This window comes from Marmota flaviventris, chromosome 17, assembly GCF_047511675.1.
Source record: "Marmota flaviventris isolate mMarFla1 chromosome 17, mMarFla1.hap1, whole genome shotgun sequence".
In the NCBI taxonomy this organism is placed as follows: domain Eukaryota; kingdom Metazoa; phylum Chordata; class Mammalia; order Rodentia; family Sciuridae; genus Marmota; species Marmota flaviventris.
Window position 1 is genome coordinate 47900593 of NC_092514.1, and position 19096 is coordinate 47919688.

General features: G+C 36.6%; 1 protein-coding gene across 5 annotated transcripts in view; it reads left to right on the top strand.

The window, feature by feature from the left end:
* Nucleotides 1–19096, top strand: part of LOC139702317 (monocyte to macrophage differentiation factor) — a 97451-nt gene that overhangs the window by 15353 nt on the left and 63002 nt on the right. For 2 of the 5 annotated variants that reach the window (XM_071603151.1, XM_071603152.1), the window contains exons 6-7: nt 1140–1209; nt 12671–14546. In XM_071603151.1, coding sequence (XP_071459252.1) covers nt 1140–1209; nt 12671–12871 — 271 coding nt within the window. In that variant the 3' untranslated portion in view covers nt 12872–14546. Of the gene's footprint in view, nt 1–1139; nt 1210–11685; nt 12650–12670; nt 14547–19096 lie in introns of those variants that run through there. The other 3 variants (XR_011704912.1, XR_011704913.1, XM_071603153.1) reach the window with 2 other exon arrangements.

Sequence of the window (19096 nt, forward strand, 5' to 3'; positions counted from 1 at the left end):
TAACTCTTTTTATTATCTAAGATGCTTGAATTTGAGAAGCTCATAACCATGATATCATTGTTATTTAATTTACAGTTTATTAAATTCTTTATCTCCATGGTTGGCAGAAGGGCTTTCAGAATATAATTTGTGTTTGTCAGAGAGTATTGTCTTATTTTTTCCTTTCAGGAGAAAGTGGTACTTCTCATTAATGTCTCTCTGATTTTGAAATTCACTCAAAATCTCTTTTGACCATAATTAGCAGTGCCAAGTGGGTATATGTGATATATATGTAAATCCAAGGGTACACTTTGCTTCTTGGGCTCAAACCCTTAAGTCATATACTCAGATAAAATAGGAAGTAAAAGAAGGAAGGCCTTCTGGTGTACACCAAACTGCCAAGCTCCTTCTTCTCCTGATACGGTTACTTTACAACAGGTTTTGAGTATTAAACAATAAGAAAGAAGTGAATTGCCCTTGACCATTTAGTTTGGCAGACATTATTGAGCACTTAAGTTGCATCCAGCACTGTTCTAGGCCCTGTAGATCCAAACATAAATAAACTCAGTCCCTGCCTTTGAAGAGACTCCAGTCTTTTATGATTAGATAGACATGTAAGTTGAATTTTAATACATTGAGTTCCTTGGAATTTTCAGGTATTCTGTAGCCTAATCTGATAATTATTAGGCTAGAGAATTGGAGTTCGTACAAATACAAAATGAAGACACAGACAAAATGCATCTCTTTCCTTAGGGCTGTTGTTTCTTTGCCCTTGATAAACCAGGTCCCAAACTGCATCCCCATCTGCCTTCATAGTTTGATGTTCTCTTAAGTGTGGATGGTAATGAAGACAGACAGTCTGGGGTTGGAAAGGGAAAGATGTAAGGTGGATTGAATTCAATTTGGTAACTTTTGACACGTGTTCTAAGTAGCATGTAATGTTTGCTGCCTTTTCAATCCTAGAGGAAATGCTAGGTCATTGTTACTCCCTGATAGTATGTTAGGTAGAGGCCTAGTGGTCTTCTTCTGAGGGATATATATCACTTAAGTAGTTAAAAGTTTACACTTCTCTTTTAAAATAAAAAAGGAAAATCTTTTATGTTAATGTTCTATGTAACAAAGAAATGCTTAAATTCAAAAGCATTTCTCTTTTTTTACAGGTATAAAGTGGTTGAGCTCTTCTTCTATCTCACAATGGGATTTTCTCCTGCCTTGGTGGTGACGTCAATGGTAAGAAAAGAGTTCACAATTTTAGTTATTTCCTTTTAAATTTCTGGTGCTTGTAATATGATTATAAATATGATACATAGTGGTTTTCCTTGTGTGTTTGTGTTTTTTTAACTACTGCATGTCTCTTAACTACAGATTAAAAGGAAAAATAAATAAATAATGAAGTGTGCTGGACACTAGCACTCAGTCCTCTCTGAGGCTTAGAGAAGCTATGTATTTAGATGTGTTTTTCTTCTTTTGATATCTTCAGTATTTATTTGTTTCTTTTCTGTTTTTGATCCCACCATTTACCTTACTCTTGTCCCAAAGAAGTATGTCATTATATTTCTTTTTGAACTATTTAGCTTCTTAACCCTGAATCTATGGAAGAGGGTAAATTTTGAGATTTCTTTGAAGAAAATATAAACAACTGACTTCTAAAATCTCAAGAATTAGAAGGACCTTAAAAGGTCATTTTCTTCAGTAGTTTGGATATTCTTTAGATCCCTTTGCTCTTATTTTGTCTTTCACTTTTTTAATTAATATGTATAAATGGTACAAATTAATGGGTTTCACTGTGACATTTCCATACATGTATATATCATCCATTGATTATGTCTACTGTCCCTTTCACCTTTTCTCAGTCTCCCATTTCTCTTCACTTCCCTCCAACCCCCAATGTGTCCCCCTTCCTAGCCCCTAATAGTCCCTGACTTATTTCACTCAACATGTTCTCCAGTTCCATCCATTTTCCTGTAAATGATAGGATTTCATTCTTTTTTATGATTGAATAATACTCCATTGTGCGTATATATATATATATATATATATATATATATATATATATACACATACACACACATACACACACACACACCATATTTGTTTTCCATTCATCTGTTGACAGCATCTAGGTTGATTCTGTGTCCTAGCTGTTCTAAATAGTGCTATAATAAACATGGATATAATACAGGTGTCTTTTTTTTTTTGCTGATTTCATTTCCTTCAGATCCAGTTATACTCAGAAGCGGTATAACTGGCTCATATGATAGTTCTGTTTTTAGTTTTTTGAGGAACTTCCATACTATTTTCCACAGGGACTATACTAACTTAACATTCCTACCAACAACAGTATGTGAGTTCCTTTTTGTCTACATCATTGCCAGTAGTTTTTATTTTTTTGATAATATCCTTTCTAACTAAGGGTTCAGTGGAATCTTAGTGTAGTTTTGATTTGCATTTCCCTGATGGCCAAAGATGTTGAACATTTTTTTCATGTTTATTGGCCATTTGTACTTTTTTTTTTTGAGAAATAAATTCAGGTCACTTGCCCATTTTTTAAATTAGATTACTTGTTTTTTGTTGTTAATTTTTTTTGTTCTTTATATTAATCTAGATATTAATCCAGTCAAGTGAATAGCTGGTAAAGATTTTCTTGCAGTCTCTAGGTTGTGTCTATACTTGAGTGTCTCCTTAGTTGTGCTAAAGCTAAAATTTGATATAATCACTTTGGTTCTTGTTTTTTTTTTTTTTTTTTTTTTTTCCCTGAGCTTTGGAATTCTACCCAAAAAATCATCACTTGTGCCAATATCATGAAGTGCTTCCCTTCTGTTTTTTTTTTTTCCTAGTAGTTTTAAAGTTTTGGGCCTTACATTAAAGTTTGGGGTCTATTTTGAGTTGATTATTGTACAGGGTGAGAGATAGTGATCTAGTTTCAATCTTCTGCTTGTGGGTATCTGATTTTCTCAGATCATTTGTTGAAGAGACTGTCCTTTATTCAGCGTGAGTTTTTGGCACCTTTGTCAAGAATCAGTTGGTTGACTATGCATGGATTTATTTCTGGGTTCTTGATTTTCTTCTCTTGGTCTACATATCTATCTTTATGTGAATAACATGCTGTTTTTTGTTACTATGGCTCTGTAGTGTGTTTTGAAATCATGTATTATAAATCCTTCAGCATTGCTCTCTTTGCTCAGGATTGCTCTGGCTATTCTGGGTCTTTTGTGTTTCCATGTGGATTTTTAGGTTTATTCTATGAAGAATGTCATTGGTATTTTGATGGGGATTGCACTAAACCTGTAGATCACTTTGGGTAGAATGACCATTTCAACAATATTGATTCTCCAGTCCAAGAATGTGGGTGGTCTTTCCATCTTTTAGTATCTCCTTCAGTATCTTTATTCAGTGTTTTGCAATATTCGATGTAAAGGTTTTTCACATCCTTGATTGGGTTTATTCCAAGGGTTATTTTGTGTATGGCTAATATGTATGGGACTTCTTTCTGATTTCTTTCTTAGTAACTTCATTATTGGTGTATAATAAGAGTATTGATTTTTGTATGTTGATTTTCATATCCTGATATTTTACTGAAATTCTTTATCAGGTCTAAAAGTCTTTCAGTGCAAGTATTTTCTATATATAGAATCATTAGCAAATAGGGATAATTTGACTTTCCTGTTCCTTAATTGTGTACCTTTTATTTCATTCTCTTGTCTAATTGTTCTGGCTAAAACTTCTAGTATTATATCAAATAAGGGTGAAGGTGGACTTTCTTGGATCTTAGAAGAAATGCTTTCAGTTTCCCCACTTAGTATGATATTGGCCATGGGTTTGTCACATGTTGTCCTTATTATGTTGAGTTAGGATCCTTCTGTGCCTAATTTATTCAGGAATTTTATCATGAAGGGATGTTAAGCTTTAACACAGGCTTGTCCTGCATATATTGAGATGATCATATGGTTCTTATCCTTGATTTTATTCATGTACTGTGTTACACTCATTGATTTGCAAGTGTGGCATGCAACCTTGTATTCCTGAAACCAACTTGATCATGGTGAATGCTTTTTTTAATGTTTTGTTTGTTTTTAAGTGATAATATTTCTCTGTCCAAGGGATGTGGGTTTTTTCGTTTTTGTTTTTGTTTTAACTTTGTTTGAAAATATCTTTTGGGAACTTTCATGGGGAGAAGTATTACATTACCTTTAGTAGTCAGTTGCATATATATTTTGAATTCTTTTCACATTGAATTTCTGTTGAGAAATCAATGCATATCTGTCACTTTGATATCATTGCTTATAGTTTAATCCAACTAATTTTTTGTGCCTTTAGCTCAAATACTACAGTGACTTATGCTGTACATTTTTGCCATTAGCCATGACATTGATTAAAGAGACCCCGATATGTTTAGTTTGAACTCTCTTCCAAGCCTGCAATGGTTAGAATAAGTGTACCTGTAATTTTACTCCTAAGATCATAGGCACATTATAAGCACCTTACTATATACAGTGCTTGCCTTGGTCACAAAAATATCTATAGGAATTAAAATGTGGTTCTGTTTTTTCTGGTAATATGTCTTAGGAAAATCTAACAAAATATGTTTCTTTGAGGTATGAGTTTTATGATGGCTTTAATAATTACCTACCACCAAAAAAATACATGTATTTTAGTTGGCAACAGAGAATTTTTAAACGGAGGGAAGCAAATGACTAAATTGGCCAGGCGGCCATATAGTTAGAGGGCAACTCAGGACACCCAGAGCAATATAAGCAAAGTCTATGTAGATAGGTTACTAATTATTAGAGTAGAATTTCAAGTAAATTCCCTCTGGGTATTATAAGAACAGGTTTATCCAGTACTTTTCCTAGCCCAAATCTTTAATTGGTATTTTCATAAGTGTTTCAATAGTAGGTGACTAAAGTTTGATAATCAAACAGGATAATCCCCACACTGCCCTTATATATCTTAGAATCCAGCAGGCAAATATAATTCATATTCAGTAAGAAGCTATAATGAAATTTTATAATGTCTTTGATTAGGGAAGGTTGAGACTGCTGTGTGAACTCAAGAGAGAAATAACAGAGATATTTGAGCTGATTTGAAAAGATAAGTAGAAGCCAAGAGATGAGGCAAGGGTTATAGATAGAGAGAACAAAATGAAGGAAGCCTGGACTGGGGGAAGAAGCTTCAGCATTTTTGAAGAATTGAAAATGGTTTGTTGTTAGGAACATGCAGGGTGTCTTGATTGTGCACATATATGTGGTGGTATAGGTGGCATAGTTTTGTGATAATGCTGTAGAGGTAGGCAGAAAGGACCATATAAGTCATTTGAACCAACAAAGGCACAGTGTGAGTGAGGACTCAAATTCTTTGGTTCCAGTCAGTCATGAATATCAGATGTAACCCTTTGGCCATAGAGAACTACAAAAGAATGAAAGCAACTGGTTTTTGGCATTGCACAGACATATAGAACCGTGATCCTTGAGAGAAGAGCTTTGAATTCTCCCCGCTTGTTTCCCTGGATACCTTCCAAATAGCAATAAAAGGAAGTGGAGCCCAGAGAGCAGCAGTCTGGGCATAAGAAGCAGAAGTTGGCATTTCAGGCTGCAGAGAAAGCTGCATTTGGGGGCAGGGAACTGGAAGGTGGGGCCTGCTGAGAGAAGCTCCAGAAATCTGCAAAAGAGTTTCCTTGACCAACTGTCAAGCTGAATATGTGCAGGGCAAAACTCTGCCAGCCCTTACCTAGAATAACTTTTTGAAGGTCATGAGATAAATGGAAATTCCAGAAAGTGCACAGTGCTGGGAAACATGGAGTTTCAATCAGCCCTGAGTGGAGAGATCACCGTGAACATCACAAGCATTCAGCTGACCCTGCCAAAGCCACAGCTTAGGAACAGAGCTATAGTAGCCCTAGATTGAGTACTACTCTAGACCTACCATAACAATGCTCCTGAACAAACCTTGAAAAAGTAAAAGTGATCATTCAGGAAATAAAACTGTCTGCTAGAACAAGTCTCAACTATCTTCCAAGGAAATCAACAAAATCTACACTCATTAACAATTTGGTATCCACCATCTAGATAAATACTACCAGGTAGGTAAGAAACAGGAAAATCACACATACTTAAGGAAATCAGATCAAGAGAAACAGATCCAAAGATGACAGAGATGTAGAAATTTTCAAGGACATTACAACATAATGAGTACACAGATGAGGAATCTCAGAAAATAAAAGGAGACTATAAAAAGGAAACCAAATGGAAATTCTAGACATAAACACTGTGCTGTCTTGAGAAAAACAACATTATTGGAGAGGTTTAACAATAGATTGCTTACTGTAGAAGAAAAAGTTGGTGAACTTGAATCCAGGTCAGTAGAAACTACTCAGACCAGAGAGCAAGAGGAAAAAGAAGTGATTGAACAGAACCTTAGTAAATGTTGGATAATAATGAGTGGCTTAAGGAAGCATAATAGAAATAATAGTTGAAATTTTCTCAAATGTGATGAAATCAACCCACAGATTTGCAAAGCCAAGCAGGATAAACATGAGAACTACACTTGGGCACATTAGTCAAATCACTAAAAAACAACCATGAGGGGAGAAAATAGAGAAAATCATAAAATCAGCCAGAGGGAAAAAGCAAGCAGAGAAGATTGACCACTGGCATATGGTCAGAGTCAATAGAAGCAGGAATACAGTGTGGTGGTATCATTAAAATGCCACAGGGTACAAACCTATCAGCTGCACACTGAAGCTCTCCTGATGGTCATGCCAAAAATCAATCAAGAAGCCAGAAGTGATAGATCTGCAAATGAATACAAAATACTGTTTTTCATGTTTTAATTTCTTCAAAAGGTAAGTGAGGGGTTGTAACATTTTGAGGTAAACTAAATGACAACTAAGGGAGGGATGGAGAAAAGGAAGTGTACTGCTGTATGAGTTTTGATCTTGTGTGGAAGGGGATGTAATAATAAAGATGTATTGGGATAAGTTTAGAATGCATTTTGTAATCTATAGAACAGCCACCAACAGCAACCAAGACCCAGTAAATAGGTCTGTAGCTAAGTACCAAGAGAAAAGGTAAAATGGAATACCAGACTTACTCAGTTTAATCTAGCAGAAGCCAGGATAAAAGAAAAGTGGTAACCAAGAATGGATGAAACTGAACAGAAATCAAATAGTAAGATGAGAGGCTGAAGTACAGCCATGTCAATAATTGTGTATATTATATATAGCAACAGTTAAATGAAAATTCAAATTAAAAAGCAAAGATTTTCAGACCAGATTTAAATATAGCAAAACTCAGATATGTGTGTTTTACATGCAACACATTTTAAAATATGAAGACAGTTTAAAAGTAAAAGAAAGGAGAAGATACCTTGTGAAAGACTAATCATGAGAAAGTGGAAGTGGTTATATTATATTAGACAAAGTAGATATCAAGATGAAGACTATTACCAGTTTAAGAGGAGCACTTTATAACAACACAGTTCATTTTAAGGAGACATAACAACACTTAGTGGGTATGTAGGTTAACAATAGAGCTTCAAAATACGTGGAACAAAATCTTACCAGAAGTAAGGCAGAAACAAACCCAAAGTTGCAGTTGGAGATTGTAATACTCCTTTCTCAATAACAAGTAATTCATTAAACACATGAACTAAAGTAGTAATAGGGACAGAACGTTTGAGCAACATAATCAACAAGTTAACCTAATTGGCATGTCAGAATACTCCACCCAATCTGGCAGTACAAATTTTTTTAATCAAAATAGATAATATATTAGGCCATAAAATAATCCTCAGTGAATATCAAAGAATTGAAATCATGTAGCAGAAAAGATACAGAAAATCCCCAAATATTTGTAAATAAACCCATGGGTATTTGAACTGAGTAATAATGAAAAGGCAATCTAACACTTGGTGGTAAGCAGCCTAATCAGCACTGGTGAGGACCTGTGCTGCTTCAGTTGCTTGTGATGGTGTGATGGTTGCTTTTATCTGTCAATTTGGCTAGGCTGTTGTACCCAGATGCTTGTCTAGTATCAGTCTAGTTGCTGGGAAGGTACTTTTTAGTTGAGATTAACATTTAACTCAGTAGACACTGAGTAAAAAACTCTTCTCCATAAAGTAGGTAGGCTTCAGCCAATCAATCAAAGGGCTTAGGGAAAAAGTCTGAGGTCCCTAGGAAAGACTTTGCCTCTAGATTTCCTTTGGTTGTGGGCTACATCAACTCTCCCTTGGGTCTCCAGCCTGCCAACCAAGCCTGCAGAATTCAGACTTGCTGCCTCCATAATTACATATGCCAGTTCCTTAAAATAAATCAGTACACACATATAAGCATACATGCATGTTCTATTGGCTGTGTTTCTGATGAACCCAATTAGAAAAGAAGAAAGTTTTAGAATTATTGATCTAAGGTTCTACCTTAAGCTCCAGAGAAAGAGTAAGTTAACCTCAAAATAACCAGCAGTAAAAAAAGAAAGAAAAGAAAAAATAGAGAATGGAAATTAGTAAGATAGAAAATGAATTATCAAATATAGAAAATTAATGAAACCAATGTAGTTTCTTTGAAAAGATTATAATTGGTAATATTTTGATATCTCTATTTCTTAGATGGATAAAGAAATAGAGAAAACATAATGTTGTAAGGAATAAATTAGGGAATATCAACATAGATCCTATAAATATTAAAAGCAAAATAAGGAGATATTGTATACAACTGTATACCACTAAATATAGTACCAGTGAATATAGATGAAATGGACAAATTTATTAAAAGGCAGTATGTCCCATAACACAATCAAGAAGAAACGAAAGATCTGACTAGCCTACTTCATCTTTAAAGAAATTAAATCTATAATTATACCCTTTCTACAATGAAAACCCTAGGTCTTGATAACTTCACTGACACATTCTAACAAATAGTTAAGGTAGAAATAAGGCTGGTATCACCCTAATGCTAAACTGACAAAGACATTACAGGAAAAGAAAACTTTATGAAAGGAAAAAATTTCAACAGAATATTTGTAAATTTGATTTATCAATATATTAAAAGAATAATGCATTATAATCAAGTTAGATTTATTCTGGGAATGCAAGATTGATACATCACTTAAAATTAGTCATTTAAATTCATCACAATGAGAGAATTAAAGAGAAAAACATTGGTCATTTCAGTAGATGCAAGAAAAGCATTTGGCAAAATTCAGTATTCATGGTTTGAAAGAAATTCTCAGAAAACTTGGAAACTTCATAAATCTCTTCTATAAAAAACCTGCCAGGTAATGACATAACTAATGGTGAAAGACTGAATGATTGAGAACAGGCAACGATGTCTGCTCTTGCTACTTATGTTTAGCATTGAACTGAGCTTCTAGCCATGCAGTAAGGGGAGAAAAGAATTAAAAGGCACACAGAGTGGAAGAGAATAGATAGAACCATCTTTATTCACAGATGGTATTGTTCATGTATAGGAAATCTTAAAGGATCTACAAAAAGTTAATAGGATCTGAGAAGCAAATTTAGCAAAGTAGTAGGATGCAAAATTGAAATAAAAGAGTAAATACATGTACAAAGGAGTACAGTGGGCAAGGGAAGTCTTTTCAACAAATATGAACTTCAATTTCACACCATACACAGAAATTAATTTGAGGTGTCTCATAGACCTAATTATAAAGCCAACACTATAAAGTTTCTAGAAACCCTAGAAACTTTAAAGAACATGGGGGCACCTTGTCATTACAGTTTGGGGTTTGGCACCAATTTCTTGGGTCATAGAATAACCAAGAAAAAAATAAGTTGAGCTTATTTGCTAAAAGTATTGCTCATCAGAAGACACTATTAAGGAAATGAAAAAAGCCACACACTGGGAGGAAATATTTGCGTTCTCCATATCTAACAAAGGAATACATCCTAAAAATATAATTGCAAAGAATTGAAATCATGCAGCAGAAAAGATACAGAAAATCCCCAAATATCTGTAAATAAACCCATGGGTATTTGAACTGAGTAATAATGAAAAGGCAACCTAACAATTGGTGGTAAGCAGCCTAAGCAGCACCAGGAAGGACCTGTGCTACTTCAGTTGCTTGTGTTGGTGATGGTTTAAGAAATGTGTGTGTGTATATGGATGCATGTGTGTATAAATTATTGATTTATATAATATATGTACACAACCCACATATATTCAAATCAATAATGAAAGGATAATCTAGAAAATTGGGTAAAAGACTTGCATAGTCATTTCACACACACACATGCTATATGTGTGTATACACACACACAAAAACACATACTTATACACCCAAAAAAATATTCAGTAAGGCTTTGAAAAGGTGTTCAGTATCATTAGTCATCAGGAAAGTGAAAATTAAAACCCCAGTGAACTACAACTACAAACCTTGTGGAATGGCTATAATTAAAAAGACCCAGAAAACTGGAACCCCTTAATATGTTGTTGGGAAAGTATAAAATGATATAATCACTTCAGAAAATTGCTTTCTTTCTTATAAAATTAAACATATTAATCCTGTGATTCAACAGATATCACCCAACAGAAATGAAAACTTACATCTATAAAAAGACTTGGGCAATAATGTAAATGTTAGTTTTATTCATAGTAGCCCCCAAATGGAAATAATCAGTAGACAAATTGTGTTAAGTAAATCACTGGACTACTAAGCAATAAAAAGGGATACATGAATATATGCTAGTACATGTGTGGATTTCAGAAAAAACATTGAGCAGACAAGAAACCAGAGACAGAAATGTATATAAAACCCCACTTATGTGAAATTCTGGAGGAATTGGACTTGGTATGTGTTAGTGTAGCAACAGTGCTTGCCTTGGTAGCTGGAGGTTTACAGGACTGAAAGGGTGCCAGTGAACTTTGGGGGTTTTGGGGTCACGTGGATGTGTACATTTATCAAAAGTCATACCGTTCACTTAAGATCTATGCATTGCTTTGTAAATTAGTCATCAAGAAATTAATACCCCTGCCTGCCCCCACAAAATGAAAGTTCAAAAACCAGACCAGCTTAGTTCAAATTCTGACTCTGACATTTGAAAGCTATGTAGCTATGAGCAAATTATTTAACCCCTCTGTTTTAGTTTTCTCATTTGTAAAGTGGAGTTTATAACAATACTTAATATAGGGGTTTTGTGGAGATCAAAATGAGTAAATACATGGAAGTGCTTCAAAAAGCGCCTGGCATGTAGTAATAATAATGACGAAAACACTTTGTTTTAGAGTTGCCTATGTTCTTGTCTTTGAAAGTTGATAAAGTAAATGGGGTGTCTTGAGGAACTATTAACTAAATATTTCAAAATCAACTTTTATTAGATGAGTAACTCTTGCCACTTGGGGGTCCTGTGTCCCTTTGTGAATCTGACAAAGGCTTTTGCCCTCTTCTAGAAAAGTGCTCCTAATATACACACAGAATTTTGTATAATGGGTATTAGTTTCTCTGTAACCTTGAGGAAGTTATAGATGTGTGTGATACATTGATTTTGTTTTTGTTTTTACTTAAGTAAAAATCTGGCTAAAGTCCCTTCTTACCAAGTATAAGAAGAAATCTGATATCAGTCAACATGGGTTGGTGCCTTCCCCATCTTCAATCCTGCAAAAATGGCTCCTGTGAACTTTGAAGATAGGATTGCTCACCTGGCCTCACACCTGGTCCTTAGCTCATACTCATCTGTCATTGTCCTTGCCTTTAGGACCCACATAGAGCAGGTGTCTGAATCCAAGCTTCTGGCAGATTTGGCCACAGGGAACTGCTCCAAGGTTCATAAGTCTGCTGTCACCAGTCCCCAGGCCTCCAGGACAGCCACACGCCTATCCTATCTGATCCTGCCATGAGCTGGCTTAGGTTTCTACTCCCCAAGGCCTTGCTGTACCTGAGCCTCAGGAATCCAGAGAATTGACTTTTTCCCTTGTCATCTTCTAAGCACTTTCTCTTCACTCTCCTCATTCATACAAGCCAGTTTCATCTTGGGCCTATGTGTTTGAAAATCCACAACAGCCCAACATCTTATTTTTGTCCTAAAACACACAAGACTTTTGACTTCCTGTTCAGCCAAAAAAATGCCCAACCCCCAAGACAAAAAGCCCTGGAGACCCCTAGGAGGTTAGGAAATATCTAGTTCTACATGGTCTATAATCTTAAAGGTCACTTGGGCTGTGATTTCCTGTGTCAGCCATAAGGAATCTCTAAGCTCACACAAGCAGGGGAAGTTTCAGAAAAGCAATCAGTGTAGAGCAGTGTGTGAGGAGGTCAAAGGGAAATGAAAACTGGCCAAGATGTAAATTTTTTTAGTGAAGGAGTTTGGGCCTGCTGCATAGAGCTTTTTGAAGGGGAAGATGGGAACTGAGGATTACACTGTATATTACAATGAACTTGTATGTCTGGCAGTGATTACAGTCTGCTTAAACATGTAATAAATGAGCAGAATGTGCTGCTTTTTCATGTGGGGCCTGTAATGACATGGTTCAAATCAAGACTGCCACTCTGAAGGGTGTACCCATCGAGTGTGTGGGACCTTTTAGTGTTTGGTTTCTGTTTACGGATTAGGACTCTCTTCACACTGAGCTTCTTATTGCCTACAAAAATCAGGAGCCTTAGGGGGAATTATAGTTGTCTCTGCAGCTTGTCAGATCAGAGTAACATCAAACCCTTTTTATTTTATTTTCCTCTGTTGACAGAATAACACCGACGGACTTCAGGAACTTGCCTATGGGGGCTTAATTTATTGCTTGGGAGTTGTGTTCTTCAAGAGTGATGGCATCATTCCCTTTGCCCACGCCATCTGGCACCTGTTTGTGGCCACAGCAGCTGCCGTGCACTACTACGCCATTTGGAAATACTTATACCGAAGTCCTACAGACTTTATTCGACATTTATGACCAGTCTGGACTAGGTCTCCAAACAGTATTATCTCAACTGTGGCACTTGGGAGTGGGGTAAGAGCTGAAAATTGCACAGGGGAAAAAAAAAAAGCAATGCACTGACTTTCTTTTGAATATAATTACTGTGAAAGGTTAAAAGCTGTGTTCTGGATTTCCCCCCTCACAGCAAACAAATAAGGCAGTGAGTTCATTATTCATTCCATTCCACTATCATGAAGGACTCTGGATAGACTTTGGCCAACTGATGTTTACAAACCAGAATTTTGTATTTTAATTTTACAGATTTTACTACATGATTTTTCTAAATTAGTAGGTCACGTTATAAAAGTCAGTGCAATAACAAAACTTCCTTTTTAAGAAAAAAAATTCTTTCTATCACTTTCCCATTCACTGTGTAAAGAATCATGAACAGAACTCACACTACTTTTTACCATGTTTCATCTTGGCATAACATGGTTATTTTTTAAATAGAAACTTTAGTTTTTTGTAAATTTTTTAAAAATACTTCATTGACCTGCCTCTCTGCGGTTCCTCATTCATGTTGTGAATTTTTGCAGCAAGCAGTCAACATTCCACAAATGAACAAACATTATACCTCTTCTGATAGTTTTATGAAGTGTGGAAAAATTGCCAATTTTTAAAAACTGCAGTTTTCCAAACTTTTCTGCCAACCTCTGACTCTGAATTCAGTGCTGCTTTGGGCCATACACTTGACACGGTTTGGCTTACCAGTGATGGAAAAGCATTTTGATATCATTAACTTTTTCAAAAGATCCAACTTTTCTCTATGCCTTTGCCATGTTTTCTTCAGGGTCTCTTTCAACAGTGGATGAGTATTCTGTGTGCTATGCTAGTATTGTTGGGCTGGCCATCCACTGAAAACTTCTCAAGAGCATTATGAATTACAGTGAAGAGTGGTATTATTGCCTGTTCTGTGCCCAACAGGTTAGGTCACTGTCACTTAGCTTATAGTATCAGTTTGATATTCATTTTAAATTGTGAAATCAGATTATAAATTCACATTTCTGCCTTTCCTCTGCATCTCCCGATATACTTTTTTTTTTTTTAAACTACAAAAATATTTAAAGCATTGTTTGACAGGTAGAAACTTGTATCTATAGTCCATGAGTTATATCCTGGCTCAGTGGAGTAGTATTTATATATTATTTTTGTTTTTCCTCAGTGTGTTGTATTACAGCTAATGTGTTAGTTGCTTTGTTGGTTAACCTCTCTTGTTGGTGTTGTAAGAAATGAAATAACCTTGCCCTTAGTTCGGGTGCCAATACTGCCTATTTTCTAGCAATGCACTTGCTCAGTGGAATTGTTGAATTGATAATTAGCTTATTAATTCAAATTTTGTACTGACGTAGCTTTAAAAGAGAGTTTATTTTGTGTGTATGTTTAGAACTCTAAATTATACGGGAATAGAACTGATGTTTGCCGATGAGTTCTTAATTAGGCAAGGTACCCAGCGACATCACCACCCAGACACCTCTATCTGCATGATTCTGAACATCTGGATGCCTGTTGTTTTATTGTGTATATTTTATTTTAACATATGAACTTTTGTAGATTGATTTAAAAATCTGCTTAAAAGTTACACTGTCAAAAACCACTAAAATGTATGTAAAAATTGTGCTGTAGATTAGAATAAAATTGTTACTTGGATTTATTCCACTGTCTCTAAATCAGATGACTCTGAAAATAATAATGCATATTTGAGATCTTTAGTTTATCTTGGTATTTACAAGTTGTGTACTATTTCCTTTTTTAAAAAATCATAATGGAAAGAAGAATATGCCCTTTCATTTAGAACTTTCTAGTCTACCTGTTAATAATTGAAATTCCAGGGCCAGCTCAAACATTAATCAACACTCTTATCAATCTAAAATATGCTAGTTGTGGCCTGAAGACAGTTTTGTAGATGATGTCTCTTTACCAAGAGCGGCCTTTTGGTTGAAGTTATCTGATACACTGCAGTACTAAGGTCACAGGCTTTTCTGTTACCAACCATACATACGTCATACTGTAAATCTAACTACTCTGAATGTTTGGTGCAAGAAACTAGGATCAAAGAGATTATAAGGGCTTCATCCTTAATCAGGGAGCTGGGACAGGAATCCAGGTCTGTCCCATTCCACAGCCTCCCGTTCACCGTACACCACTCTGGAAAAGAGTCAGCAAGAACAAATTAAAAAAACAAAACAAAAAACCTTTTGAACTGAAAATTGATTGAGTGTGGGCCTGGAAAAGAAGACGTTATTCATACAGCATAGAGCCTCAATAAACCCTCAGACAGTGCTCCATCCAATCTAATTTTGAGAATTGCATGCTCTGAAGCAATATTATCCCCATGAACTCCAACCTCTAGTTCACCAGGATCACTTCCTCCAATTCTAGAGCACACTGCTGCCCTGTCACCTTCCTGATCAGCATGTCCAGCCTAAACTGTTTCTAAGGACCAGACCTCTCTACTCAACTGCATAAGTGTCCCCGGGCATGCTCACTTATCCTGTTATTACCTTTCCTTATCCCCCGTCACACATATCTCTCTGAAATTTCTCATCTTAGTTGATGGTATGGTCACCATGGTTCATTGTCTGTCTGTCCATCCATCCATCCTTGGTTTCTCTTCTCTCAACCCCAGGAGCCAAGCAGTAAACCAAGCTGTCACCTCTGCCTTAGTCACACTGTGATCAGGTTCCTCACCTCCTTTCCCACTGCAAGGCCTTAAGAAGCCCTGGCTAGCAGTCCTCAGACTACTGCAGCTACTCCCTCATTTCTATCCCTGCCACCCCTCAAACAAGCTCATCCTCCACACTGACACCAGCATTTTCTTCCTGAAATAAAACCTGAGCATGTGTCTCCCCAGCTTCAGAACTTCCATTATTGTTAGCCTGTAAGACTCATGCCAAATGCCCTTAGCCTACTCTTCACGTGCTGATTCCTTGTGGACTGACCTCTCCCCCAACTGAACCCCTCTCGACACCAGTGCTGCTGGTGAACTTCACAGCCTCTCTTTCTCTTTTTTTTTTTTTTTTCTGACTTTGGTAACCGTGCTTTTGCGCCTGCTGTTGCTTGGCCTGGAATGCCCTTACCAAGTCTCTCTGTTGTGAGCCCCACACATGGTTAGTGGTCCTTCTCTTTGATTCTACAGCCCTGATACTCCTTCATGGCCCCTGTAATATTACATTGATGGTGTTTACTGTCTTTCTTTCTTTTTTTTTTTTTTTGTATGTGTGTGTGTGTGTGTGTGTGGTCCTGAAACCAAACTCTTGGAAGGCAGGGCTGAGTCTCATCCACCTCTATTGCCAGCTTGGAGTGTAGCGCTGGGCTCACGGTAAGGACAGTTTGAATGAAAAGAGAGAGAATGGAGGGTGGTTAGGCATGGTGTTGTGGAGGACAGAGACTGAGAAAGACAGATTTTGGTTTTCAGCAAGTTCATCTCGTCCATCATGAGCACTGAGCTGGGCTCTAACTGACTGGCTGGAACCTGACCTTGAGCTTTTTCAGAACATTTGGAGCAACCACAGGAAAGCTAATGAGAAACTGGAAACTGGGGTGTGAATATTAGTGTGCTCTGAATAAGAAAGAGTCAAGCTTGTTTATTGAAGGTTTCATCAAACCTACTATCAACAGTTCATAAGCTTGGAAAATTATTTCACCTACTCTATTTCCCCTCGGTCCTTCTTTTCTGAACATAATAATAAAATAAACAGAAATAGCACTTAGTTCTGCAACCCTTGAGCCTTAGTGAAGATTATAGTAAAAAAGTAATAACTTTAAATCATATATTTCTACCCTAAAAATCATATAACTATATGAAATTCTTTGGAAAATAGAGACAAGAAAATTAAAAATTACTGAATCCATTCATCCTAACATGTTTTCGTACGCCTTTTGTCAACCTTTCCCACCTATTCATAGAATTTTCTACATTGCAAATATGCCATGTATATAATTTTATATAGTACTAATTATCCCCACTTATTATAAGCATTTAAAAATATTGTAGAGTTTTATACCTAGAATTTTCTCTTTCCTTTATGTGCTGTGCTGAGGATTAGACCCTGAGCTTTTCACACTCTAGGCAACATAGCCAGAATTTTCAATGGCTCCATCACTTTTCAGAACTGAATATACAGACTGTTTTGCTTAATCCTTCACTTAAATTTGGAATTTTAGATTTTTTTTCAGATTTTTTTATTATTATAAATAATGCTACAGGGACCATATTTATGATTGGGGTTTAAAGATAATAATAAAAAATTGAGTATTACTTATGAATTGGGTTCTGTCTCATTTAATCAGTACAAAAAAATATTATAGGTAGATGATTTTCCTATCCCCATTTTACAGATGAGGAAGCAAGCACAGAGGATGGGTTCTTTGCCCAAGGTAAGTGGCAAAGCCCAAATAAACTAAGGAAGCCTTGAGTCTGTTTTCCTTCAAGAGTTCAGTTCCTGGGTCAAAGGTTCATTAATGGATTCACCCAGAGAAAGACCTAAAAATATAGCTCATGCCAAACATGCTTTTTTTGCATCTTTGGGTTATGGCATCACATGCCCAGTTAGATGGAGAGTGGAAGAGGAAAATCTCCAAATGAAAACTGACCTCAAAGAAGCTGGTTCAACTCCCTCCTCATGAAGTAAAATAAAGTTTCCCAAGAAGACCTGGGGAATGTTTTCAGTTTTAACAAGGTTAGAATTACTGCATTCATGTCTTTCTGCTGCTTTTGCTGTTTGAAATAGACAGTGCCAATATGTTCTTACATTCTGTGCCATTCCCACCTACATCCCTGCAATACATCAGTGATGGTATTTTTCCAAGAAGCGGTGCCACTGTGCACTCGAGCTGCTTTGCAAGGGGAGTTAAGCTGTTCTCATCAGGAGCCAGCTCAGCACAACAGAGCACTTTCTCACTCTGCTACACAGCTCATTATCACTCAGACTTTCGCTGCAGTCAGAAGTCATTAAGTCAAAGTAGACTAGTGAGGCTTATGGAAGAAAATGTGGGGAAATATACTTTGGAGCCTACCCAATCTCCTAGGAGAGCCCACAGGTTATTTGCTGCCCTGTTCCAGGCCATACTTAATGCATGTAGTCTGTTGGCCAATGGAAAGGCCAGAAAGACATTCTCAGCAAAAGTATTTGATTCTCTTAAATCATTTTCGGAATCCCATCAGTGAGCTGCATTGCAAATCAGTGTAGAATCAGACAATCTGTGACAAATTGGCTGAGTGAACTTAGTTAGGCAAGTTTAAGTATTACCTTTGAGTCTCAGTTCTTGCCTGCAAAAGGGGTATACCAACTTCCTCAAGCATTGTCATTATGTTTAAAAAATATACCACAACTGTTTGGTTTCTACATTGTGGTATATGACTGGCAATCGAGAAAATGTTCAAGTGCTTCCTTTGCATATGGCCAAACTTTTAAAATTAGAGCTATAGCCTACCTGGGGAGATTTTTCATGTAGACACACCTGAAGGGATCTGCATTTTCTAGCTCTTAAAAATGGCCCAAACAATGGCCATAGTGCAACTGAAGCATGTGATTACCCCAGATTTCTCATAATTTTCTGACATCTAAGCAAACAATCAGAAGTTGAATATCCAGGAGAAAAGAGGAAACTGGAGCGAGTCTTTTTGTGCCCAGGTGGGAGCTGCGTATTCCACTTACAAAAACAAAGGGCCTTCAGTTAGCCAGACCCACACTCTGGGCCATTTGGTCACCATCTGTTATTACCTGAGCATGCCTCTTGGGCTAGTCACCCACCTAACCGATCTTTAGTGACTTATTAAAGAATTCCTTCCTACTACAGTACTATGATACCTTGTTTCTTTCTCAGTGATGTTGTAGGGGCCCTGATTCACACATTCATTCATTCAACAAAGGTTTGTTGGGTGTCAACTATGTGCCTGGGACTGGTCCAGGCATTGGGGATGCTAGAATGAAAGAAAAGACGAAACTGCCTGTTGCTCAACCTACATGCTAACCTGCCCCAATCCCTTAATCTGAATCAGATACCTTTGTACACTTTTGTAGCTCTGTTGGCATCTCATAGATGCCTGTGGCCAGCAAACACAGCAGCGTGTGTAGGCAAGCAGAAAGTGCTGCAGACACCCAGGTTTTCAACATAGGAGCCTTACTTTGTGCAATGCATTGATGATGCATCTGCTGAAATGAGTTACCAATCTGAAAATTGGCTCTTTTTTTTTTTTTT